General features: G+C 37.9%; 1 protein-coding gene across 6 annotated transcripts in view; it reads right to left on the bottom strand.

The window, feature by feature from the left end:
- Positions 1-27,943, bottom strand: part of TMEM161B (transmembrane protein 161B) — a 106,092-nt gene that overhangs the window by 29,598 nt on the left and 48,551 nt on the right. For 3 of the 6 annotated variants that reach the window (XM_006266713.4, XM_019483130.2, XM_059725047.1), the window contains 7 exons: positions 24,441-24,592; positions 23,839-23,899; positions 21,860-22,000; positions 15,105-15,218; positions 14,030-14,204; positions 13,116-13,212; positions 504-12,146 (listed from right to left, as the gene is read on the bottom strand). In XM_006266713.4, coding sequence (XP_006266775.1) covers positions 11,869-12,146; positions 13,116-13,212; positions 14,030-14,204; positions 15,105-15,218; positions 21,860-22,000; positions 23,839-23,899; positions 24,441-24,592 — 1,018 coding nt within the window. In that variant the 3' untranslated portion in view covers positions 504-11,868. Of the gene's footprint in view, positions 1-503; positions 12,147-13,115; positions 13,213-14,029; positions 14,205-15,104; positions 15,219-21,859; positions 22,001-23,838; positions 23,900-24,440; positions 24,593-27,943 lie in introns of those variants that run through there. The other 3 variants (XM_019483136.2, XM_019483148.2, XM_019483140.2) reach the window with 2 other exon arrangements.

Here is a 27,943-nt window from a genome sequence, read left to right as displayed (position 1 = left end):
TATAAGAGAGCTCAGAATTGATGAGTGCTAAGGGAGAATCCTAGAAGTAGCCAAACCGAGGGGAAGTTTTGGGGTTGATAATAAAGCTCTGGTAATAAAGACAAAATCCAGGAAATAAATTGTTTCAAAACAACTCATGTAAACTTAGTGCAAGATGAGCACACCACACACTCACGCAAGGCAAAGAATTTAATTTTAGGTATAAAGTCTATATAATGCTGTCCCCTAAGAAGAGAAATAGGTGGATGGGAATCCGCTGGACTTCTATGGTCTGTTAACCACATCTGAAGTATCTAATTCCATTAAGACTATTTTTTCAATATACCACTTGAGCAAGCCAGATGTAAACTCTGACCAAGTGCCCTGATATAATGGCATTCTGGCTTACCAGAACTAAGCACAACAAAATTCTTCAACCTGGGAATTCTTCAGTGTCTTCAAGAAAATCTACAAATGTAGCTGTTTACTTAAATTATAAAAATGAACACTTTTAATTACTACAATAAAATGAATATAACTGCCCCCATTTTTATTTTCAGTGACCCCTAGATTTACAATGCATACAAAAAGGTATAATACAAGAGTAATCAAAAAAGCAATCTGAAAGTTTTAGAAGTCAGGTACAGTGATGGAATTTTTGGCATCTCAAATTAATAGAAAATCGCTTGAGGCCCTGCAAGGTGTAGGTGTAATGCTTCTTTATTTTCCCTTCTTCTTGTGGAAGATCCTGAGATAACTCACTTTTTTTTTTTTTTTTTTTTTGATAGGGCATTTCAACTCAGTTAGTTCTCTTTCAGATATTCAGATGCTGTGATGAGTACAGTATAAGAATCAGAAGAGAAAAAGAAAAATCTTGAAGAGCCAGTTCGTGCAACTGCAGAATGAAGCATGTGGATTAGAGAGAGATTGAATTCTTAGGATATCTCGGCTGAACCAAGCATTTTATACAACTAGCTGTTTAAATGACAAAATTAAGGCTCTAAAATATGGTTTAAAAGGGTTTTTTAAAACATATTAAAGACTAAAGCAATGGAGTATTAGGAACAATTAAAAAATTAATCTTGTGGAAATGCAAAGTTCTACAAAACTAGCATCTCATGTACCATTCATTTTAATCAGTTTTATAAAATGTATCAACGTAATATTTGAAAAAAAACAAACATTTATTGATCTTTGGTTTAAAAAATTGACTTATTTCTGATCTGGGCAGTATTGACTAAAATAATGGAAGCTATAATAGCAACTTAGTGCAAGTAGCATAAACAGTTTAAATGACTACAAAGCCAAAATATATGCTGATTACAGAGCAGAACACTAAGGAACTCCTATTACATTAAGCAAACCTTAAAACAGCAATATCACTTCAAATATTAAATCCCCCATTTGAACTGATATTTTATAAAGGCAAGTAGATTGTCAAACTGTTTTACATACAGCTTACTCTGGTATAATCTATGGACGTAACTTTGGCAGCACCATCACTACTTAGCTAGAAAACAAATTCCATTTTGGTAAATTTGTGCTTTATTGTGCATAATTAAAACCAAAGGTAAATTATAAAGTTTCCACAGAACAATGGTTGGGGAATTCGAAAAGCATCATGTTCCTATCCCATATAATTTTTAATAAAATTGCCATCAAAAACTGTTTTAAGATATTACAGCAACCTATTTGTTTTTTAAATCAACATTAGTCAAATGCTGCTTCAGACACGCAAATACTTACACAAGACAGAAAAATGTTCTTTAATTCTCCAAGTAAAAACAGTAAGCAACACGCTTTCTTACACATGGTGTAAAAAATACACGTAGTAGCTTACTGGAGCAAGTTTTCCCAAACTGTGCATTATATACATTAAAATATTATTACACTAACTGCTAAAGCCACTTTTTAGAGCTAAAAGCTCAACACATTATAAGGCTTCCTTTGAGGAGTGCTTCCTTTGGTACAGACTTAATTTAATGCAAATAGCTCAATTTACAAGCACTTTACATTTAACATGCAGAATAATTAACTCAACACTAGGCATCTAATGTTTATTTCATCACTAATATTTTTCTGCTGAGTAAGACCAATCATGTTTGACTTTTCGAAAAATCTTTAAATTAAGAGTATAATAATTCTTAATAAAATAAAAGCTAATCAAAAGTTAAGAGAGCAGCCTTTTCCCTTACTAGCATTCTACAGTTTGAGGCTGCTGTCAAAAATACTATCAAATTTAAAACTGTACAACAGTTAACATTTGCCTCCTGTTTTGGATTCACTGTTTTAACTCCATATAACCATCTTGCTTACCCTTCTATTTGTACCTAGTGCCCCAAAACCAGCAAAAATTTACTGACATGGTAAAATGTAAGCACACGCATAGTCTCCTTAAACCCAAGGAGACTACTTATCAGTTTAAAGGTACACATATCCATGTTTGCAGAACTGGGGCCTACACAGCAACACTGTCAGGGAAGCTGCTACAAGTCTGAGCCAGCCTTTCACTGCAGTAGGTATTTACAGTATTGTAATTCTTTTAAAGGCTGACATTGTTAGAGGAACTAAGATATTAATTTAAAAGAATGGTCAAGGGAAGGGTAAGGAATATTGCAATATCTTATTTTTAAAGCAAAAGACGTGCACTAGCAAGTAAACATATTTAGACAAGATCCTGTTTGCCACAAGCATTATTTTTGTGTGTATATATATTTTACATATAGATAAAATTTACTCTGTTATAGATTGATAAAGTTAAAAATAAAAATTCTCATGAAATCATGGTCTTCTGTGTGTAGTTAACAAAGGCACGTGCACACATTTAGAATAAGGCCTGTTTCAAAAGATCAGAATATTCTAGAAGGTCCGTATTTATGCAAGAATATACATGCACAAACAGAAAGGGGATAAGTTAATCTTTGCTTAGGCTGCAAACTACATATGGAAGTTTAATAAAACTATTTTAATTTTTTATTACATAAAAATGAAAATATTTTACTGACACAAATTTGACTCTACTGGTATTTCCAGCTTTTGAGAGGCCTTGGCAGTACAATTAAGAAAGCATGCTCTTTCAAGCACCTTTGCTCAGAGCAAATCTAATTGACATAATTGTCTAAAATGGCGGAGATGCTGACTCTCAAAATGGGGATCCTCCGCTTTGCTAACACTGGTAAAGCTGAAAATGCAAATCATTAACACGCTCCCTCCCTCCCTCTACGTAGCCAAGACTGAAAATTTCTCATAAGGTTTGGCATTTTTCATTTGGCAAAGACATATTTTAAAACTATTGCTAGCACTATGTATTTCTGTTTTTACTATAAGCTTCATTACTGTCAATATCAGCACGATTCTAGGAATTCTGTATATCAATGGTTTTCAACCTGGGGTACTATATCTAAGGGGTCTGCAAAAGATGATTATGATCAAAAGTTTGTGACTACTAGGGCTGTGCGAAGCTTTGGGTGGTGGTTCGATTCAGAGGAGATTCGGCCTGATTCGGTGGCCAAATCTCCAAATCTGAATTGAATCAGGGGACCAATTAAAAAGTCCAAATCGATTCAATGATCTCCGAATCTTCGGAAAAGATTCGGAGAGCTTTAATGATTCAGGCAGTCCCCACTGGCTGCAGCAGGGAACTGCAGCCAACTCTGAGTTGGTAAGTACTAGGGACAGTGGAGAGGGGACTGGGGGAGGGGACCTTAGGGGGACCCCTGCCAGCCTCCAGCCCCTGCCCTCTCCTCCAGCCCCTGCCCACTCCCTCTGCCCCCCCATGGGTGCCCCCCACCTGCCTCGGCTCTCGGCCTTTTAAAGAAAAGCCCTGGTTCTCACCAGGTGCTGCCGGGCGGGGGGTGATCTCTGCTGCCCCCCACTGCCCCACGCTGCATAGGGTGGGGTTGCATGAGCCCCTCAACCCTCCCTTTGCTCCCTTAGCCTCCCCACAGCTGCCCTGCACAACGCAGCTCCAGCTCTTTGAAAAAGAAAAAAACCCAAGAAAACCCCTGGACTCACCACTCCTGCAGCGTTCTCGGGGGGGCTCGTGCAGAGCCTCCCATGTGGCATGGGGCAGCAGGGATCACCCTCCCGGGCAGGAACGGTGAGTCTACAGGTTTTATCAGGTTTTTTTTTCCTTAAAGAGCCGGAGCCGTGGCGGGCAGGGCAGCCATGGTAGGGGTGATTGGGGGGCTCATGCAGAGCCCTCCATGCAGTGTGGGGTAGTGGGGATTGCCCCCCTGCCCAGCAGCACCTGCTGAGTTGGGGCTTTTTTTTTTTTTTAAACAAGTGCTGGGAGCTGATGCTGGGCAGGGCAGCCATTGCCAGGCTGGGGGGGACAGGCCTGTCTGATTTGGCTGAATCGATTCGGGATAGTGATTCGAATCACCGAATCAAATCACTGTTCCCCGAATCAACCAAATCCAAATCCAAAGCGAATACTAGCTGCTTTGCACAGGTCTAGTGAATACCCACACTTAAAATGGGGTCTGCATCTCCATTCAAAATTTTTTAGGGGGCTGCAAATGAAAAAAGGTTGAAAGCTATTGCTATACATTTATACACCCTTTGCAAACTGCCTCAATAGCAACAAACCTTAAAGAATTAACACTTTACATAGTTTAGCCTCCAATAAGTAAAGAACGGTGTTTTTTTTTTTGTTTCAAAAACATTTTCAATATGGAGAATTAACTCCTATACAGTTTAATAATTCATGCTTAAGTGATTTTCTCAGCATAAACAGTTTAATAGGATTTGTAAATTTATGTTTGCTTAATAAACAAAAAAAAATTTTCTACCACTGAAACTATAGATTGTTTTCCCACTTGTATTTTTTTCTTGGAAAAAATTATCTACAAAAGTTATATAAGATAGTTAACAGTGAGAAAAGGCCTGATTTTTATAGGAAAATCGGACAGGAGAAGTAAACTATTTGTTGGCACATCATAATTGCATATACAAGATTGTTAAAATGGGATCTTTGGTGCCCTTTTGTCTAGTTTATCAAAATTGTGTGAATACCCACACACTTTGAAAAATGTAAGACTTCAATGTAACAAACAAAAGAACATAGGAAATGAGGGCCAAGCCCAATCTATAAGCACAACATGTTGTAGTCAGGTTACAAATATACAGCAATGGTATCATTAAAAAATAACCATTTTTGGGTAACTAGTAAGAAGTCTGAAAACATATGTAACTAACAAAGTCACAAATGTAGTGTTCTGTTGAGATACTGCAGATAACTTCCTCATACTCCCCTATGTTGGAGTTGGACTCCGAAGAACTGTCTCGTATTTACAACTATCAAGCTTTTCTTAAATATAAAATTGCATAATCGTTAGAAGTTCATCAATATGGACTTCAAGTTTAAAAAAAATTAGAATGTATAAATATATTTGATATATAATTGGAGGCACTGACATTCATTAAATTAAATAATGTTTCATGGTATCAAGATTAAAAATAAATTATATAATTTGCATCAAAAACACTTCGATTTACAACAAAGTTATAAGAATACATATATTGTATGAAATCTATGAAATACTGGCCCTTAAAACAGTGACCAGTATACCCTTACTCTCCTAAGAGCAAACAATGGGAGATTTCAAAAAGGATTGTGGTTTAACTTTATCTGGGTCTTAGGATGTAGTCTTAACATTTATATATTTTATGAAAAAAATGCAATTAAAAAAAAAACTTTATTGTAAAAAGAGTTAAATACAGCACACATGATGCTGTAAAAGCAACATCCAGCAACATCTTCACCTGTGCTGTAAGGGTCTACCAGCATGCAAAAACAAACTAGTGCAGGGGTCAGCAACATTTTTGGGCAGAGTGCCAAGAACACCTGCAACCTCGATGTATAAGATGTCTGCAAGCCAGGGGCAGACAGCAGGAAAGCCATGAGGGGCCAAATCCTTGTTGTGGGAGTGCAGCCCTGGCTCCTTCCCCACCATCCACCCTGACGCACGCATGTACCTGCTGCCAACAATGAGCCGGACTGGGGCTCCACAGACCCCAGTGCAACCGCTTGCAGCCTCCCAGCTACCTGCCACAGCCAGCCCGGGGTCTAGGAAGGCCCCTTCCGCCTGCAGCAGGAGGTAGGTAGGCTGCAAGCAGCTGTACCAGAGTTTGCAGAGTCCCAGCTCGTCTCTGAGAGCAGGTGTACACACACCTCAAGGTGGACAGTGGGGAAGGGCTGGGGCTGCACTGACGCAACAAGGATTAGGCCCCTCGCAGTTCCCCTGCCGTCCACTGCGATGTGCACATGCCAAGCAAAATGCCTGTGTGTCACACACTGGCACGTGTGCCAGGGGTTGCCTACTTTTGACCTAGTGAAACTTTTCCCAGCCCAGCCAGAAGGATGGAATTCTAAACTAGCATTCAGAGGAGGACCTAGTACACCACAGGCTCCCACAAACTCCAGCACATATGTTGCCAAAGCAGGAAGCATGCCTCTCCTTTTCAAAGAAGCAGCAGCATGCATGTTGCATTGCACTGCAGTATGGACAGCCACTATGGCCCTTCGTGGGCAAAAGGAGAGCTCTTTTATCTGATTTTTGGCTGCAACTTCTGTTGCCTATACCCTCTCCGAAGAAAGCGAGGGTATTGCATGCAGTTCTGGGTTCCACCATTTAAAGAGGGTACAGAGGCAGGCAAGAAAAATAATAAAGGGCTTGGCCAGCAAGTCATAGGAGAAGAGGCTGAAGGAGCTATGCACGTTCATGTCTGCCTGGGATCTCTTGAGCATATATTAACAACCTTTTATAGAAGCAAGACATTGGCTGCCATGGTTTCCCTGCTTTACGTGTGGAAGGATAGAGTGTTATGTCTGTGTTGTGTCAGGCTTGATGGGAGTCTTATGTAGAGTTTAGATTATGGATTGTATAGGCTGGTTTGGATAGGGATGATCCTGCTGCAGACAAGTTGTTGGACTAGATGACCTCTGGAGGTTCCTTCCAGCCCTACTTCTCTCTGATTCTATGATTTCCCCCTTAATTTATCGTTTGGGGGATTTAGAAATCATAGTCTACAGATGCAGGTCATACCTATTCATTATAGTAAACATTCATAGTCATGAAGATTTGATTTAGAAGGAGTGTCCTGCTCTGTTCCTTTCTTCTGCTAAAATTTCATTCCAACTTCAGCTATATCATTCAAGATTTTCATTTTTACTGTGCACTTTGTTCTAGTCTTGAATAAAATGTTTTTTTTCCCGTACAAGGCCACTAAAATCACTGGCAATTGTCTTTAGCACAGTGGTAAAGCTGGGGTTTTATTTAGTTGACCCTTTAGATAACTTGTGTGTTCACATATGTTTAAATTGAAGAAACTGAAGAATGGCATTTCAAATCCTGCCAAATTCTTCTATGGAAAGCAAGACAAATGTTTAAAAAGTGAAAAATTCCACTTGGTCTTAGTTTGAAAATGAAAACAGTAAAGGATTCAATATGATGACATCAGTAAGTGCTATGAGCATAAAATTAACTTTCACAGTAACATAAATTTACGTTTAAAAAATATTAAAGGCCTCAATTAGCAGTGGAATACTCTGTGCTAATTGTGACTGATAAAGACATTCAGCTGTTTATACGGGTTACTGAATATAGAAATCTTATCTAATTCATCTCATACAGTCAAGTTCTGTCAGCTGCTTAAAACCATAGTGGCTCATGGACCTAGATGGCATAGCATATACTCGCAGGTAAGTTTGACTTCCTAATTAGGGCAGAAGTGCTTTCCTCTTCACAAGTTCTAGATCCTTTCACTAGACAATAGATACTATACAAAAATGAGCTTAGAAATTTTTCTTCTGAAGCCCTTCCTTCTGCATAAAGCTGTTCCATTCTCTCACCAGTGCCATGTCTTTTTTCTTTACTGTATCTGTTAATTCTGCAAGACTAACTGGTTCAACTATGATCTCATTTCAGAGCATTGGACAGAAAAGGCTATAACTTACAAAACTATATGCCTTTTTGGACAAGTTAGTCTTTTATGTGCTGTCCTAACTTCAGATTTAGATGCCTAAGTACCTCTAATTCTTATTTAAAACAGGCCAGGAAGAGATATAGAATTTGTGCAAACCCTTTAAAATAAATATTTTTTCAGTATCATGAAAGCATACCTGAAAGGCATTAAAAGGTGCCCTTCAATGCTGGGGGGAGGGAGGACAAGAGATGCATAAGTATGTGATTTCTCCCTTATGCCATATATATGTACCTCTTTTTAGGATTAGAAATGTCAGAAGTTATATGTGGTCTTCCCTAGTATGGTTTTTTTTTCTTGTCCATTTTTTTCCCCTTAACTGGAGGATGCTCCAGTCTCGAAGCCTCATCCATGTCCATACAAACTCTCATGTTAACTAATGGTGTGATTTTAAACCAATTTAGTTAAATCAATGCAAGTTTGTGTTTAGCTTGTCTTATCTGAGTTTAGCTTAATCCTATAAAAGCAGATTAAGCTAAACCAAAATAAGCCACTCAAATAGAATTAGAACAGCAAAACACAAACTTGCACTAATTTACCTAAATCTGTTTTAAATCACACTTTTAGTAAAATCACTGGGAATTCTTTTCTAGACAGCTCTGCAGGCTAACAAGCCACGCCTGTCAACTGAATGGACAGGAATGGTGAATCTTTACACAAAAGGTATCTTTTCACCCAAGTAATACTCAGGAATTATCTCAATATTCATAAAAACCACACATTTCAGCTACTCTGAACAATCCTTTCCCTCTCAATCAGGATTCATTTACTTCATGTCTCTCTTTCCAGTTAGCCACAGTATACTTTGAGGGTAGAGAGGGAAGAGGGGAAGAGATACAAAAAAATTTAAATATAGAAAAATAAGCTACCTGGCTCTCTCCTCTACTATTGTGAAAACATCTTCAGACACACACTCCTAAAACCTCCTGGACATGTACTATAGACACACACTGTTTTTTTTTTTTTAAAGCAGACTGGTGTTTTCCTTTTCCAGTCACTTTCAGGCATGGCAGACAACCATACAAAGATAAAGCAGAAGCGATTTTACATTTCACCCAGGGAGCTGTTCAGCTGTAAGAGGTTCATGGGCAGTATAGGATGTTACCTATATAAGTTTTGCTCAAAAGCACCGAAAAATCTTTTTTTTTCCCCTCAGGCCAAAAAAGTTTATGATTTACCTACATTTTGTACAGGACATCCCCCTGACTTCACAGAGTGAATAAAGTCAGTGAAGAGACGTTATTTTCCACACAGAGCCAAGTGTGACCAGTCGTAAAACCTTACAATCCGTGTAACAATAAGGAGACAATGGCTGCAATCAGTAATTAGGGTGCAGACCACTTCTCAATTTATCACCGTCATGGTTCTTCAGATGTGTCATCACCACTCTGGTCAGTATTATTGTAACAGCGATTATCATGAAGCCCATCTTAATTACCTTTTTGCTAAACAAAGTCTTATTTAGTTGTAGTTAATCTTCAGTTGTGGGCAGCAACAAATCTATAGGGATGGAAATTCTGTTTTCCCATGGATTTTGAAAGATCCTTCAATATGTGTGCTTTATTGCTACACCTCAGATTGTAATAAGTGTTATAATCTAACATGGTTTGCCACTGAGTTTGCAGCAAGAATGAAAGAGCATTAAGAGATTCCCTCTCTCTCCTGCCCAAATAGTTTTAACCCTGGAAAATTTATCATGACCACTCAAAGGTTAATTTTATCATTCCATTGCTAATCGTGTACCACAAACACTCTGGAACTGTGACTGCAGTGCTACTAGACCTACCAGTCACGTTCTGTTCATTTGAACCTGTATTTCATAAGATTTGAATCTATGAAGTCAGATATTCTTTAGGCCCTTCAGATAGCTGAGACCATGGTTATTAAAAGTCCGGGTAAAAATGAAGCTTTCAGCACTTAACTACAAATAGGAAAATCAAGGGAACTGACAGGATCATCTGAGTAATTTCAGGATAATCAATGGATGTATGGGTGTGCAGGTGAGAAGCAGTTTATAAACTTTGTTCCAATAAGAGGAAATGCAGTTTAATTAATGGCAATGAATATCTTTTTAATAATTTCAAAAGTATTCATTAGAGAAGGGTGATGATAATTACCTTAAATTATCTATATTCTTTGACAATTGGTTTTCCTATACTATATACAACTTCCATTTTAAATATTTAACAGTTTCTTCCATGCCTAAAAGATTACTATATGCAAAGCTTTTCACAAATTCAAGAGACCTAAAAGTGTTCTCTTTCTACGTACATCTCCTTAAACTATGAAAAGTCTTTCTGCCTTGTGAGATTATGTAAAATTAAAATGGTTGCTACTGCACACCATGTAAATACCTGCTCTTAGGTTTCTGATTACACCAGACAATTGAAAACTCAGAGATTTATTTTACTTGCATCGCTTCAGGAACAGAGGTAACAGCTACACTATGACAGCTTATAAGCACTCCCAAGCAGCAACTCTGTCTTCCCATTTCAAGTTACAGTTGCTTGTTAGCCAAAATTTTCATCCTCAGGATGTGTAATTCTAATTAAAGAAGACTTGTCAAAACAACACATCCTGCTTCTTACTGTATCAATTTTAAAACTAGCACACAAAAAAAAATCTATACACAGAACCAAAAGATGTTTGAGATTTCTATGCTGCCAGGCTAACTCATGTAAAACCTAACAAAAATAATCATACAGAGCAGGAATGATAGATAGCATTAGCAATTTCAGTAGACCTCGTCCCCCAAAATAATAAAGGTTCTTTAATGTAGGTAAAATACCTTTTGAAGAGGCACCAAAAAATGAATAGCCCTTTCAGCTGAACTTTCAAAAGGAATTTAATTTTTCATTTCGAAAGTAATCTTAAAACTACTAGATACATACACTTCCCTGTTCCACTGTCCTGTAACATACATTCAGTAATTTAAAATATTAAAGATTTAATATTTCTTTTAACTGATTTCATATATATTATATATCTAATATATAATATATATATATATACACACACACACACACACACACACACACTCCCCACCAACCCAGTCAGCAGGACTATACTGTTTCTTTTAAACAGTTTGATCAGTGTTGATAATCTACTCAAATCATTTTGTGAATTCAATGGAATTTATCCACTAACTGGAAAACATGAATTTTAAAAAACCCAAATGGAATTTGTGGATCAATATTAGCACCAATACTGTAGTTGCAAGGATTCATATGGCCATTCATTACTTAAAAATGACTGCAGGGATTGAAACTATATATATTTTTATAATACCCCTCTTACTGCGTGAGCATTCCTGCATTTGTTTAGCAACACTTGCCAAGTCCACGCATTTGTTCCTATACTAAATATTATACAGCTTCTTTTACTGTAATATACAGTAGTTCTTTTGTCCTGTTGAATTATTTCATTGTTCACCCAGAAAAGTGATCAATACATTTCCAACAGAAGTTATTTTCTCTTCCTCCATTGTATGGCTCAGTTTCAAGATTGTTTAGCAGACAGCCACTATTAGCATTGCCAGTACCTTAAGAGTCAACAGACAATGACTAAACTAATAATCAAAGTTTTGAGGGTGGCTTGGTGTTAATGGAAACCAAGGTACTCACAAGCATTACCTTTTTAACTAGACCTCCAATATTGCCCCACAAAAGAATGTTAGACATAGTTCCAATACCACAACTTAGCACTTCATTACCTACCATTTGGATACCACAAGTCACAAACCCACGTGATTTTAAACACTAATCACAGTATTCACCCTGAGAATGCAGAGGAAGCATTTAAGAATAAATTCTGATATGTTTTGTCACACCTTCTTCCATTTTCTTTCATCCCCCTTTGGGTACATGGGTTTGAACCTCCTATTTGCTTTTTTGGCCAAATAGTTCATGCCACAGTCAGGTACTGGTGATAGAAAAGCCCAAAAAGGCTTGTGGAGAAAAGGCAAGCAGCAATCCACCACGTCAGAAAAGATAGGAGTCCTCGGAACAGGAGAGGAGTGAAAATGTTCTTTAAGCTGCCCAACGCCATGGTTAGTTGTATTACAGTTACCTTCATCTTCTCATCAGCAGATGGAGACTCAAAATAAACTGAATTGGGGAGTAGATTGTTCTCCATTGGAGAGTCAGAGCTAGATTCTGGATAGATGCCCCAGGAGTAATTACCTGTTAAAAGGCAACAAAAATCAGTATTAATGGCAAGCAGATTCCAAAACTAGTTTGCTTGCATTTTGCATCTTGGTCAGTTCTATAAACAGGACAGCAATACTCTTCACATGTAAAAGTTAAAAAATACGAATCTTAACTTGTAAAAAAAAAAAAAAAAAAAAAAAAAAAAAGGAGTTAGAGAGTCATATTGCAATATTACATTTAACAAGTGAGATCTTAGGGTATGAATATGTATAGATTTTAGCTGCTTTAAAAGGCAAGAGGAAGCTGCTGGCTGGGAAAGCAGCTATTATAGTTCAATTGTTATATCTGTATGATCCTTTACTGATCATGTTAGCTATATAGCCAGTCAAATTTCCCCATTTAATAATAGGATTTTTAACTCTGACCTTGCACAAAACTATTAAATAGGAACTGTTTTGCCACACTTTCATCATTACAGGATCACAAAGACTTAACAGTCACATTGCAACAACTTGCATCAGTATCTTCTGATAATTGATAATGATGTCTATACCCTTAGTGTAGTAATGCAGCAAGTGATATCTAATCTTTCATCAGGAAGAGCTGACATCATTTCATCCTTCTACCAATACAGAAGGAAACTTGTAGCGTGTTTAAGAAGTTCATGAAATGTTCTTACCAAATTTTACATATGCAAAACAGATTTCCCTAAAATTAGATGCATTCGTTTTAAAATGGTATGTAACTTTTTAAAAAAGATAATCAACAGCATGATCTGTAACATTAAATTGTTTGCCTATTTTAGATCAGATAGGAATTAACAGCTTCCAAAACCACTTCAAGTATAAAATAATAACTGTTTGGCTTGAAACCATTCTACAATGTCAAAAATATAAGATCTTTCTTCATTTCTAGCTACATATGCTGTATTAGTTCTTTTTAATAGATAATAAAAGCTTTATATAATACAGGAAGGGATAAAATTCATTAAGTTTTTCATACCTAGGGTTTTCAACAGCAGAGTTGTGTGTAGCAGCATTACCAGAGGTGCCACATACTGCAATGCAATTACACAGAGGTAATAAAACACTCGGGCCACCTGAAATCAACAAAACCTTTGAGCAACTTAGCGTGCAAGAATGCTTAAGACAGCTGATATATTATAAATTATTATAGCCAACATTTAAATACAACTGTCAGTAAAACTAAGCAGCTTAAAGAAACAGGATACTGACGAGGAAGACCACATTCAAAAGTTTTTCACAATTTTTTTTAACACGTAATACAAGTTTTAAGAAAAAAGGCTTATTGAAGAATTTCAAATTTAAAACAATTCAAAATTCTTACAGCACTTATTCATTCATCAGTTATTTCCTCATGAATGGAAGCAGTAAAAAAACAAAACAAAACATAGAATATTTACTATACTTTTACAAACAAAATACTACCATTCAGTATTCTACATTTCAATATACTGCATATTAGCTCTGAGCCGACTTTAACAAACATATTCTTAATATTTTTTTTTTAAGTATTTAAGTTTCTTAGGCTTTGAATCATATCAGTCAATACAATTCCTGGATCTCCCCATGTGTTTTGCACCATTTGCAGCATGTAAAATGGACAGAGATCATAAACTACAAGATTCAGAGGGATATGGTATGGTGATCTAACAGAAGGACTGTGTAGTGGCACAATGGGAGTTGCATTATGTTGTTTCCTGGATTTGTGCATTTTTTTCCCTCCTGGTATGGTACCTTTCTGGAAAGAACTACATTTCAGGAAAACCTCCCATTTCATGGTTTTAAAATGTAAATTCTGGTGCTGTGGAAGGATAAGGACAGGGGGTCAACAACATGAGTTCACTACGTGTGAATCACTTATTACGTTTGTCGTTTTTATTCCACTATATTTACCATTTTCTGCAGATCAACTGTACTTATTCTGCCAGCCTCTTTTTTCATCTGATCCACACACTTCTGCGCTAAATTAAGGTAGGCTTGCAGATGATTGCGCATCATGGCCATTCGTAAAGCACACAATAGGATTATAATCCACAGCCGTAGAGTATCAAATGTAGCTTCTGACATTCTGTGGATAAAGAGTAACAATCTCCAAAGGTCATCCTCTACTTAAGTGTTATGTATTTGTTTATACTACCTATACAGAAATCTTGAAATCTATTGAAGGAAATACTTAACACCCAGTCAATAGTTACACATCTTACAGGTAAACAATATTCAATTACAGGTAAGCAATTTTCTTTCTTCCCACCCCCTCCCTTAGCAGCTATTACTTTCCAATCATGCCATAGCATTAGGCCTCTCATATCCACTTGGCTGCAGGAGAAAAACCTAGAAGCTCTTCAGTACTGAGAATTCAAGCAATCTAGAATACTAAACAAATAATGAAATCTTTCAAATAAATCAAGGATTAGAACTGTGTAGTGTGTATCCTAAATAGCAACTGGAATAGTGTTTTTATCCTGCAGCTCTTCAGCCAGATTAACTTGCTTTGCATTTAAACAGTGCTTTTCTAATTTTACAGAAAACTCTAAAATGTGTACAATTCAAGAGTCTTAATACTATATTTTCTATTGAGTTTAAGCTCTCTATAACTTTTCTGATATATAAAAGTCACAGTTTTAAGACAGTTTTCAATTTTAGCATCAGTTATAACATGAGTTTCAACCAACTGTCATTGTTACACTGATGATTCTGGTTTTAAAAATAAGTTAAAAATACCCAGTTTAAAGTAATAATTGGTCACATGTCCCTGAAATTCTGATTTCACAGCCCATTTTCCTCTCAAAGATGTTTTTAAACACTTTGATAGCTCAGCATTTAAAAAATGTAGCTTCAAGAGCATAACTAGTATAAATCAGAGAACACTAAACCCAATTGATTCTGGTACCTATATATATCTATATATAGATATCTATACACACACACACACACACACACACATATATATTTTTTAAAGGAACCTTACAAAGGCACACTCTCTTTTCCCAGAGGTGGGGTCATAATATAGTCCTTGGTGATTGGCTTTACCCATAGGAGGACCATAAGTAAAGGTGCCAGGAAGTTTATATGTAGTAACGTTCTGAAACAAAAACAGAAAAAGAAAATACAGTGAATGTATGCAATTATTATAACTGAGACACCTGGATTACTACTATTGAATCTGTAGTATACATTATTAAAAAATAATGTGGGACAATAACTGAGAATGTGGTGAGAACTGGAACATCACTTTCTTTAATATGCTTACTGGGTTTAACAAAATAATTAGCCAGTATAATTTCCTAAAATCTTAACATTAGATTCTGTGATACTCTAATTGGAATAATTTCCTGCTTTAATTTATTCCAATAGATCGCAGCAAATCATACACAGCAGCACATTAAGAAACAGTTGTTGAATGTGTCTACAATGGTATAATGTAAAGTTGCGCGAGTTGCTGTAAAATTTAATCTAAGAACTCAGATTCTCCGATTGGTAATTATGGAAAACATTGAATTGCATTTGTGAATATTTTTCTAATAAAAAGTATCTAAAATTAGGTTATATTATCCATGCAAATTGAGAAAGTATTTCTCAGTTTTGGCAAGTCAAATTTCCCCGTTTAATAAAAGGATTTTTACCTGGGAATCTTATCTAATTAACATGCAATTAAAGATTCCCCAGTAACAAAAAATCCCAGAACACATTTGAGAAAAAGAGCAGCTACTTCCTTTTAAAGGTATTGGGTTCCTGGGAGATTATACTGAATGGCTGAAGTAAGAGAAGTTAAGCAACTGCAATACAAGAACAATTGTATATATAAAAAAAAAAAAAGACTTGTGGCCTTTGGAGTTAACACACATTCTTGTTCTTGCCATCAGGCTCATCAGAGAGTCATCTCAAAGGACTGGATTTTGCCCCCATTTAAGTCAATGGAAACACTGTCACACACCTCAATGATACAGTATCATAAGTTGACAACAGTGCAATACTGCATGATTGGAAAAGCTCACTTGCTTGTACTTCCACTTGTAAAAAGAAGGCTACAATACTACAGTGGAAAACAATCAGGTAACTAAAAATAATAGAAAAAGGGAAAGGGAAAAGGAAAGGGAGAAAGAAAGTTTAAACTGCTACTAAGACTCTTAAAAGCATTCAAATGTGTGCATTTTTCAGAAGCATGTCATGCAGGCTAAGTAAATCATTGGTTTAAACTGAAGAAAGGGGAAAAAAGCAGTGCAGGGTATGCAGTGTTGCTATGTAACTAACACTACAGAATCAAAGAGCAGGCCAAAGTAGTTTACTAACTTGTAAAAAAGGCTTTTACCTGCTTTCTGCTTATTTAAGTTGCACTAGTGGGTTAGTGAACTGGTATATACAAAAGGATGGCAAAAATCCATTTTTATTCATTCAAGCAGTGGGAGAAAGGCTGAAAAGAAATTAGTGAAATGCATGGGGAAAGGGAAGGAAGGGACTAAGAGAAGTATTCCCAAATCCACAAAGTAGTAGAGAGGAGAGTGATGCTTCTGCAAGAAAGCCAAAAGGCCTATCAAAATGACGAGTAACAATGAACAATGGATTTTATTTTATATAAAACATGTTTCTTGTCTGTACATCCAAGGATCATATTAGCCTTTTTGGCTATAGCATTGCAGTGGGAACTCTAGTTCAGGTCATCATCTACTGTAACCCAAGTCTTTTCAGAACCCTTTCCAGGTCAGAGGTCCCCCATCCTGTACATATGGCTTATGCTCCTTGATCCTAGATGTCTGACCTTGTATATTAGGCAGAAGAGAGACACACTTGCCTCCAACTTAAACAGCTATCTAGGTCACTTTGTCAGTGACCCGATATCTTCAGAAAAGATACTGTCCCTCCAATGCCTGTTCCTTTGCAAACTATCAGAAATTATTTCTGTCAAATTTAGAAAAAAAAGTTAAATAGTAAAGGACCAAGAACTGATCCCTGCAGGACTCACTGAGCAGTGACTCCTTGTTCCTAGTTACAGAGACCCATCATTTAACCAGGTTTAATTATTCAAAGTGTTATGTTTTTATATTGTTCTAGTTCATTTTGTGTAGTCCTATGTCAAAAACCCTAAAGAAATCTAGTACAACATACAAGCTGACTTTGACAAGCTCGGGAGGCTTGTTGGTGAGACCCTAAGGGACCACGACCCCAAGGGGAGGGGAGTTCAGGAAGAGTAGCTGCTGCTCAAGGGAGCAATACTCGATGCACAAGACTAGGCTATTCCGTCTCGGAGGAAAGGCAGCAAAAGGGCACAGCAGCCCCCTTGGCTCTCCAGGGAACTAGCCGACCTCCTGCGGCAAAAAAGGCAGGCCTACAAAGGATGGGGGACACGATCCACCTTCAAGGAGGAATTTTCTGCACTAGTCCGGTCCTGCAGGGAGCAAACCAGGAAACCCAAGGCTGCAATGGAACTCCAACTACAAGTTACTACAAGTATCAAGGACAATAAAAAGTCCTTTTTCAGATATGTGGGGAGCCGAAGGAAAAGCAAGGGCAACATTGGACCCCTGCTAAACCACATGGGACTACTGACAACCAACACCCAGGAAAAAGCCAATGGGTACTTTGCGTCAGTCTTTCATCAGTCCCACGGGACGCCCATGCCTATTACGGGACAGGGATGCCCGGGTGAGGAAGATTCCCTGCCCTCCAGCAATGCTGACCTCATGAAGGAACACCTTGAGGCTGGACACCTTCAAGTCAGCCAGCCCTGACAATCTACACCCCAGGGTACTCAAGGAGCTGGCTAGCATCATAGCCCAGCCTCTGGCACGGACCTTCGAGGACTCCTGGTGCTCTGGTGAAGTGCCCAAAGATTGGAAGAAGGCCAATGTGGTACCTATTGTCAAGAAGGGGAGGAAAGTGGATCTGGCAAACTACTGGCCCATCAGCCTGACCTCTATCCTGGGCAAGGTCTTGGAAAAGATTATCAAAGAGGCCATCCTTAACAGACTAGCTGACAGCAATATCCTGAGGGATAGCCAGCATGCGTTTGTTGCGAGTAGGTCTTGCTTGACCAATCTCATTTCCTTCTATGACCAGGCGACCTATCACCTGGACAAGGGAGAGGAGATTGATGTCATATATCTTGACTTCAAAAAAGCCTTCCATCTGGTATCCCATGATCACCTCTTGGCAAAACTGGCCAAGTACAGCCTCCGGTCCACCACAATCCACTGGCTGGGGAATTGGCTCTGTGGTCAGACCCAGAGGGTGGTGGTTGATGGAAGTCAATTGTCATGGTGCCCTGTGACCAGCGGGGTCCCCCAAGGCTCTGTCCTTGGACCTATATTGTTCAACATCTTCGTTAATGATGTGGACATTGGAGTCAGAAGCGGACTGGCCAAGTTTGCTGATGATACCAAACTCTGGGGTAAAGCATCCACACCTGAGGACAGGAGGGAGATCCAGGCTGACCTTGACAGGCTCAGTAAGTGGGCGGATGAGAACCTGATGGTGTTTAATGCCGAAAAAAAGCAAGGTTCTCCACCTTGTGAGGAAAAGCCTGCAGCATCCTTATAGGCTCAGCAATGCTATGTTGGCTAGCACTATGGATGAAAGGGACTTGGGGGTCATGACTGACCACATGAACACGAGCTTTCAATGTGATGCTGTGGCTAGTAAAGCAAGCAAAACCATAGCTTGCATCCATAGATGCTTCTCAAGCAAATTCCAGGACATTCTCCCATTGTATTTGGCCTTGGTAAGGCCACAGCTGGAGTACTGCATCCAGTTCTGGGCTCTACAATTCAAAAAGGATGTGGAGAAGCTTGAGAGAGTCCAGAGAAGAGCCACGCGCATGATCAGGTCAGGAAAACAGACTTTACGACAACAGGCTGAGAGCTATGGGGCTGTTTAGCCTGGAAAAGCGCAGGCTTGGGGGCGATCTGATGGCCACCTATAAGTTTATCAGGGGTGTTCACCAGGATTTGGGGGAATGTTTGCTCACCAGAGCGCACCAAGGGATGACAAGGTCGAATGGTTATAAACTACTGCAAGACCGTTTCAGGCTGGACATAAGGAAGAATTTCTTTATTGTCCAAGCCCCCAAGGTCTGGAATAGCTTGCCATCGGAAGTGGTTCAAGCACCCACATTGAACGCCTTCAAGAGAAATTTGAATGCTTATCTTGCTGGGATCCTATGACCCCAACTGACTTCCTGCCCCTCGGGCAGGGGGCTGGACTCAGTCTTCTGAGATCCCTTCCACCCCTAATGTCTATGAAAACTAGTACATCAAAACTAACTATATCAACCCAGGTTGTAATCACATTAAAAAAAAAAATCAAGATAGACAAGACTTTCTGTTCATAAACCCATGCGGACTGGCATTAATTACCCTGCTTTAATTCTTGTAACAGCCTGTATCCTGTATCAGCTATTTCATTATTCCATCTTGGATCAATGTCATGTTGAAAGCCTAAACCTACCTGGACTGTCCTGTTGACCCTTTTTAAAGTACTGACACATCTTGGTCTCCTTGTCTTTTATAAATTTCCCCAGTGTTCTAAGACTTATTGAAAATAAGCATTAAGGGCCAGAAATACGTCAGCTAAACATTGTTGTTTTGTTTTTAAACTCCTGGACACAAATTACCTATACCTGCTGATTTAAAATGTCTAACTACAGGAGCAGTTGCTTGACCTCTTCAGTTACTATCAGAAAGTAAAGGCTCTCTTCTCCCACCCAAACAAAGAACAGAAATATGTATTGAACACTCCTGAATTTTACGGGCAATTCTACTATGGTCTAAATTAAATTAATAGAATATTTAGGATTCTTCTATTTCTTGATATACTTGAAACTTTTTTAAAAAAATAGTCTTCCTCTGATATTAAAATGGGAATACAGAATAGAGAAAGAGGATTATTACATTTGTGTTGTCAGTGGTGCTCCTGCTACTGTACTATTGTGTACAGTGCTGGTATATGCCTCAATAAAGATGTTGAAAAAAAATAGAAGAGATTCATAGAAGATCCATGAAAAAAAATGAGATTTGAAAAACACCTGACAGTGAAGGATTCAAGGACAGCTATTCATTTAAACCAAAGAGAAGGTTAAGGAACAACTTGAGCACAGTCTCTAAGCTGAACAGACAGCTAGACTGAAGAGTTGACTATTACACCAAGGTAAAAGAAAAAAAAAAAATCTGGAAGAGGAACCTACACAATTTCAGACCAGAAGTGGTACACATCTGCAACACTAAGGGCAATTAATTACTAGAACAAATTACCAACGATTGTATAGATTCACCCAAACCCAAATACCCAATCCACCCACTGTACGGATTCAGAAAATACTTGGTCTTTATATTTTAAGTGATATGCTTTAGTTCAAGCACAGCTACTAGACTTAAAGCAGAATTAATACAGGGAAGTTTTATAGCCTATGTTATGTGGAAGATTCAATATGATAACACCAGTTCTTTCTGGACTTATTTATGAAGTCTAAGAATGCTATCAGGATGAGCATTATTAAATATTAGGATATTATGCTCCAGAAAATTGGTGGGGATTAAGCTATCACAGAATCCCAAAGAAAGAACAAGTTAAATGCAGCAAATAGAACATTTAAATGTCCACCTGTAACAAAAAAGCTGAACTTGCTTATGTAGCTGTAGACCAATGTCAGCTCCACCTCCCCAATTAAGTAACTTCGACTGTACGAGTCACTGAAACAGCATTTGCTATTTTATCATTTTTAAAGATGTTAGTATATTCCATTACTGCAACTGAACTCTCTTTCTACCTGTTACTCTAATTTTAATGTTTTAACATGATGTAAAGTAAAATTGCTAAGTTTCAATCTGAAGTTTTAGAAAGACTAAATTTCAGGTTTGATTGGCTTTTTTGCCCTCCTTTAATGTTTTCTCAAAGCCCTCATCTCTAATCTGCAGCCACATCCTTCCTTCCATACCATCCACTTACTACAAAGTTGTGCTGAGAACCTGTAGAATTCTCAACATAAGAACCCCTCTATATGTGCAGGTAAAGGCACAGTGGGAATTAACGTGCAAGCCACACAATTGCGACTCCTGTCATAGCACATGTGCATGGCAGGAGGTGTGATTATGGGATTGCACATTAGATCCCATCGCACCTTACTGCCAGTGCAGGGAGAGCCCAGGAGCAAGCTCCTGCAACTGGGAACCCCCTCAGTTGTGGGATTTCCAGCCCTGGCTCGGCATGGTGCATCCCTGCAGCCGGGAGGCCTATGAGCTGACAGGGCTCCCAGCCCCAGGGGATATCTTTCTATATATGCAAATTAAAGTTTAATAGTAACCAGATAGAAAGTTAGTACACATTTTTGAGGTCTAACTTTATAGCTGGTTGGAGCTTTTTATGGCACTCTAGGTAGTTTGCATGTGTAGCTGGTCTCAAGTAATTATGCAATTAACCAGTTAAGTATGTGATAAATGCAACATGTAGAGGGGGCCCTAGAATGCAGGCAGGCATACTCCTTTAATTGCAGGCATACTCCTTTAATTGGTTCTGATCATGTGAGGGATATAATAGATTAGCAGGAGACAGCTTGAGCAAGTAGGTGTGGTTAGAGGCAAAGGGAGCTGGCATTTTGCTGTAACTTGAATAAGCAGGTGGGAAGTGAAAGAGAAGGCCCTAGTGAGCCATTACTTTGATTATAATGAATTGTTTGCTTATTTGTGTACTAAACCAAGCATATTTAAACACTGGGTACATCTATGTTTCTCTTACTGTGTTATTTTTTCTGATGCTAAATTCAGAGCATCCAGATGCATTTGAGCCAGGCGCAAGCCAGGGAATGTCAAAAAAGCACCAATAAGTGAACACAGAACAGCCAGGAACAATTTGAAGGTTAGTTTAGACACAGGACCCCTAAAAAACAAGAAAAGAAACAATCATTGTGTAGAATATTCACAGAAGCTGTGCTCAACTCTCCACATCTCATCCATTAACCAAAACAAATGCCCCCAACCCCCCACCACAAAACAAACAGCATTCAGGTGTTCAAGAGCAGTTTTTCTTCAACTTGCAAGAATACTAGCACTAAGCCTAGAATGACTAGCAATACTACAGATTCATCAACTCCAAATGAAAACTAGAAAATCCCCCTGGCTATGCACATTAAAAAAAAAAAGTCAGAAAACACTTGTGCACTGAAAAGCAGGAACAGTTTTCTAGGAAACATTAAGTTTGCAACTTAAATAACTTGAGACAGTTAAACATTTAAAAAAGGAAAAGAATGCTGAATGTTCAGGACATCCAGAGAAGCCCAAGAATATAAATAACTAGCAGAAAAGTTCAGCAAGCATATCAATAGAGGGAAAGATACTATAAAGAATCTCTGACAAAGGAAGGTAAAATACATTACCTCTATTTTATATTATATTATTTTACTTGTATTCAACCTTTATGTACTAGGTAGCACTCAAAATATCTAACTGTTGTTGATCTATTTATACACATAATCAATGTAAAATATGACAAGTCTAATTAGCATGTCTCATTAAGATGACTACTCATATTTTTGTATTACTGAATGATGCAATGTAAAATGGACATTTTAAATAAACAAAAAGTATAAAAGTTCAAAGGCTTGATTTAACTTCAGAAATATGCAAGCAGCAAAGCATTTAATACAGTTTACTACTGATGTATGACAACAAAGAAGTCATGTGGGAGTTTCAATCGACACATTCATGATCCATTTCACTGCAACTTCCATATAATGCCATGACCATGCAATCATTACCTGTAAGCTGCCAAAGCACTGCAGTGAAATTCAAAAGTAAATGAGGACACAGCCACTAACTAGAAAACTAAGCATTTGCAAAGGAAGCTGAGAATAATTTAAGAATGGACTGAAGGATAAAAAAAACGCAGAGTTCAGGAGAAGTTAAAGAACTCAGAACCCAGAATGCTAAACAGACTTACAGGTACAAAAAGAGTTCCCTTCAGACATCTCCTCTCCACAAACAATACATATTTGCTTTTAAGAATTTCTGCACGCCCACACCATGTAATCATGTAATAAAGCACATGCATGAATGTATATTAAGGCACAAATTATAATAAAACATTCATTTTTTAGAACAATTTATAAATAGCGATCCTATAAACAAGAGAATCACGTGTGAAATAAGCCTTCCTTCATTATCCTATATACAATCAATTTACCTCAGTGAAAATTATATCTGCATAGCAGGATAACAGCCTGAAGATGTAAGAGTGAAAACTGACTTTTAAATCCCAACTGTGCCACAGGTTCCACCTGACAAAACAGTTCACCCTCTTTACCTCTGTTCCCCTACCTGGGCAATAAGGACAATATTTATGCCCAGAGGGATGTTATTCTTTAAGCAACATTTTTAAAGCATTATAAAAATGAATTGTTTGTGTAAGAACTATAAAGAGAGAGAAAGATGCCTGTAATTTTGAAATGTAACAGACAGCAAACTATATGGGCAGTTGTTCTTAATATTAAAAGGAAAACATTAAGACATTTCAGACAATCTGAAAGTACAGCTGAAGTATTCTAATTAATCCAGCCCTTTCATAGTAATAATCACAATACAAGATCTAAGTGCAGAAGAATTAAAAGCTCACTACCAAAAAAAAAGCGGATTGATAATTGTTATTACTGAATATAATGCAGACTGGTTTTTTTTTTTTCAATTTTTTATTTTTTTTATTTATTTTTTTTAGAAACTTACTGGGATTCCAAACCTTGCTTTTCAAGAAACTGCATAGCACTTTCTGAAAAATTTGAAAACCCTGCAGAGAGAGACATTTTTATTATATATTTTACCATGGTACAAACATGCAATATCTCTTTTGAAACAAAATGTTAGAAAACAGAACATCTTTTAAACACATTCTTACATCTAGCTTAGCTCTTTCATGTGCTAATTAGTATGCCACAATGCAATACAACTCTGCTATTAACAGAAGCAGGCTTTAAAAACATCTGTTTGATATTTGTACATTTCATGAATGTGAATAAAATTTACATTAATCTTTAAGAACATAAGTAATTTTCAAACAGAGGAGTTTCACTTAACTGTGTAAGGCAAAATGGGTTAAAATAAAATGTTACGCAAATATAATTAACCAAACAACCAACCACACAGAAAATGACACCATTTACAGAAAAACAAGGGAATTATACAAGATGCACCTTAGAATCTGAAATCTAAAGCAGGACTTATTAATACAGCTTGTTTTAATACAGTACAGGTAGTCTGAGAGAGATTCGAGGAGATTAACATTAACTTTTAAGGTCATGTAATCAAGAGAATTCATGTAAAGTTGTTACCTGTCTCAAGTCCAAACTCCAGGTAATTTTCTGTTACAATAAGGATTGCCATAGCTTTAACAAAGAAAAAGAAGCCAAAGGTGACACAGACTGATCTTTCACCTCCATCCTCCACTTTGAAATAGTGAGTAGTCAATGAGAACAGTATCTTGCTACGTGAGGAAAAAAGTCAAGGAAAATAAAATTTTACTCATGTTGGCAATTACATTTTAAAAATAGATTCTGATAATCTGCACTGTAACATTCTTCTAGACACAAAACCTGCAAATAATGTGATACTTATTACACTAATTTCAGAGACAATTATGCTTTAGAATATCATGGAAGTTCAATATGCAACTGCTACTTAGGGACATGATGGGGCACTGGAAAAATGTCATTCTAGAAAATGGTTTTGTTGTGTCCTTTTTATACGCATTAATAGCTATTAAACCAACAATATTCAGTATCTACTTCCATAATTTAACACAATGCTGCTCTACTCTAAAGCAGGTACAAACAAGCCAGAATTCTAGGAAAATTGAAAGTGTAAGAGAGAACATAGGTTTAAGAAACTAAATACATAATATATATTAAATGATATATTTCAAGATTCACGACATTTGAATCTGATTTTCAAAACAGCCACATGTAATCTATTCAGATTTTCAAAATAGCCTATAAATAAATTAAAAGCAAAGGAACATAATACTGAGCAGACGCATGCACACAGACAGAATCTCTCTCATTTCTGAATTAGAGATTCTTAACTACGAAAAAATATTAAATTGAAGGTCAAATCCCAATACCACCAAAATAAGTGATAGCTTCTAACCAACTTCATTCGAATCCAGATTTGAGGTGTGAAGGTTTTCTTTTTCCTCTGCTTGTTTTCCATCGGGGGGGGGGGGGGGGGGGGGGGGGGGGGAGAATCAGGATGCCAGTTTTGTTTTCCTTCCTGGAAAGGTCTTGCATGGACTGTTACTTAAAAAGAAGCTGAAATTTAGAAAAAATCATTGAGAGTTGGAGTAGAAAATTCCTGTCTCAGGTTTCCCTTTCTGGGTACTTTCTGCTGCTTTCAATAATTTTATTTTGCTCATTACATAAAAAACAGAAATGACATAAAAATACTTGTCCTTCTACACCTGTCTACAGAAGAAAACCAAGGTAAGCAAGAGGAATTTATCAAAAAATCCTTGACAAGATCCCTAACCAAAGGTTCCTAAAAAAGTTTAACTGTCCTGGGATCTGAGGGAAGGCCCTTTTATGGACTGAAATCTGGTTAAAGGACAACAAAACGAAGGGTAGGACCAAGTGATTGGTTTTCAGCCTGAAAGAAGGTATACACTGGGGAGGGCTCAGGGCAAAGGAAGTAGAAAGCATAATGGCAAAATTTGCAGACAATACAAAATTATTCTTCTTTAGTTCAAACTGAAGGTGAAAAGTTGCAGGAAGATGTCATAAAACTGAATGGGCAGGCAAAAAAAAATTTTAACAGTCAATGCAAAGTAATGCACATGGGAAAAATAATCCTAACTACACATAACACAACTGGCTCTGAATTAACTGTTACCACTCATAAAAGATATCTTGAAGTCATTGTGGAGAATGCTCTTTACATAGGCCTGATACTCAGCAGCAGTGAAAAGTGACGTAAAATGTTCACTAGGAAAAGAATTGAAAAAAGAACTGAAAATATCATTTGCCACTATACCAATCATAGTGAGTCCACACCTTGACTACTGTGTGAAGTTCTGGTCACCCTATCTCCAAAAAGCAATAGAACAGAACTAGCAAAATAGAGAAGGGCAAAAATGATCATGGGTATGGAATGGCTTCTGTCAGACTAAAAAGGATTGGATTCTTTAGCTTAGAAGATGGACAACTGAAGGAAATATGATAGAACTCCATAAAATTGAGAATGGTGTGAAAAATAAATAGGGAACAATTTTTGTTATGTCTCAAAATGGAAGCAGCTGAAAAAACCCAATGAAATCATCAGGCAACAATTTTAGAAAAACAAAAGGAAATGTTTTTACTGAATGTATAATTAACATGCGACACACTAGCTATTGCAGAAGTCAAGTTTAACCAGAATCAAAACAGGATTAAACAAGCTTATATACAGGTTTCCCTTGCTTTATGTGGGCTCAGGGGCAGTGCTAGGAGGGTGTTGGTGTAGGGGGGAGGAGGGCGAGGGCTACCATACCGTACCGGGTTTTCCCTGGACACATCCTCTTTTTGGCCCCTGTCCTTGCATCCGGGCAGGTTTTTAAAATCAGAGCAAATGTCTGGGTTTTTGCTCTTCCTCTGCTCTCCTGGGCTAGCTGCTTGGGGCTGGAAGCAGTGGGCAAGGTGATTGGCTGTTGGAAGGCACGTGCTCCCCACGCAGGCCCCAGCAAACTTGCAGCTATTTATGTCAAGAGACACTTCATGTGTGCGTGCAACAAAGGAGCTGCTTGGGCAGCGGGGCTGGGGGTACAGGGGGCTGCGGGTTAGGCGCGACGGGCACCAGCAGGGCTGGGGAGGGCAGGGGGCTGTGGGTTGGGAGTCTGGGGGAGGGGCTGGCAGGGCTGGAGGGGCAGGGTCTTAGGAGTGAGGGTTACAGGCAGGGCATGGGCACATCACTGCCCCCCCCCATCATATGCCCCTCCCCTCACAGGTGTCCTTTTTTGATATTGGAAATATGGTAACCCTACTATGGCAAATGTTGAGGTGGCTGTACCATGCCTGTCCCCCCCAATTCCCCAAAGACCCTGCTAACCCCCATGCCTCTGATCCTCCCTGAAGCCTGCTTGCTCCCCCATCCCGAATTACTTCAGACCAGGTAGTCATTTTTAGTTTAACTTCCCCAAATGTCTGTACATACCCTACATACCCTATTTCTAATACTCTCTCTCTAAAGCATCTGCCAGTTTTCACTGTTGATGGCAAACACCAAACTGGATGGACCTTTGGTCTGACTCAGTATATGCCAATTATGTTCTTATGTTTTAGCGACTTAAAAGTGCTGTGCAACATGACAGTATAGTATTAGAGTAACAAGAGACTATTTTGAGCATAAGATAGTGTTTTGTAGCTCTTGGCACTTATTACTATGCTGTTACTATGTGTTTGTGAGTTTAGTATAGAGCTTATCAGCAAACTTACAGCAAATTCAGTAGCAGCTAGACAAGAAAATCTTTTTCAAAAGGGAATAGGTATAGACTCCAGGTATTATACCTGAGGACAAAGTCCTTTCATATGAGTGTCACAAATAAGAACATAGGTTTCCTGATCTTTTATCAAGCAGTTTTTAAAAGTTCCTTGAACATTCCTTTTTAATGCACTTCTAAACTTAATTAGGTCTGTAACCATACAGTAAATTAAGATAGATTTTTCCTAGTATACTTTTAGCCCTACTACAGCCTTAGCTGCAGTCCATTATAATTGAATTTATTTTTCAAATGCAAGAGATAAAGTCCATGTTCAAATAAAATACTTGTGCCAATGTTTCCAGATATTATCCTTTAGAGAGAAAGAGG

This window comes from Alligator mississippiensis, chromosome 3 (assembly GCF_030867095.1).
Source record: "Alligator mississippiensis isolate rAllMis1 chromosome 3, rAllMis1, whole genome shotgun sequence".
Lineage (NCBI taxonomy): Eukaryota > Metazoa > Chordata > Crocodylia > Alligatoridae > Alligator > Alligator mississippiensis.
Note: the sequence above shows the minus strand (reverse complement) of the source record. Positions and strands in the feature narration are given on the sequence as shown.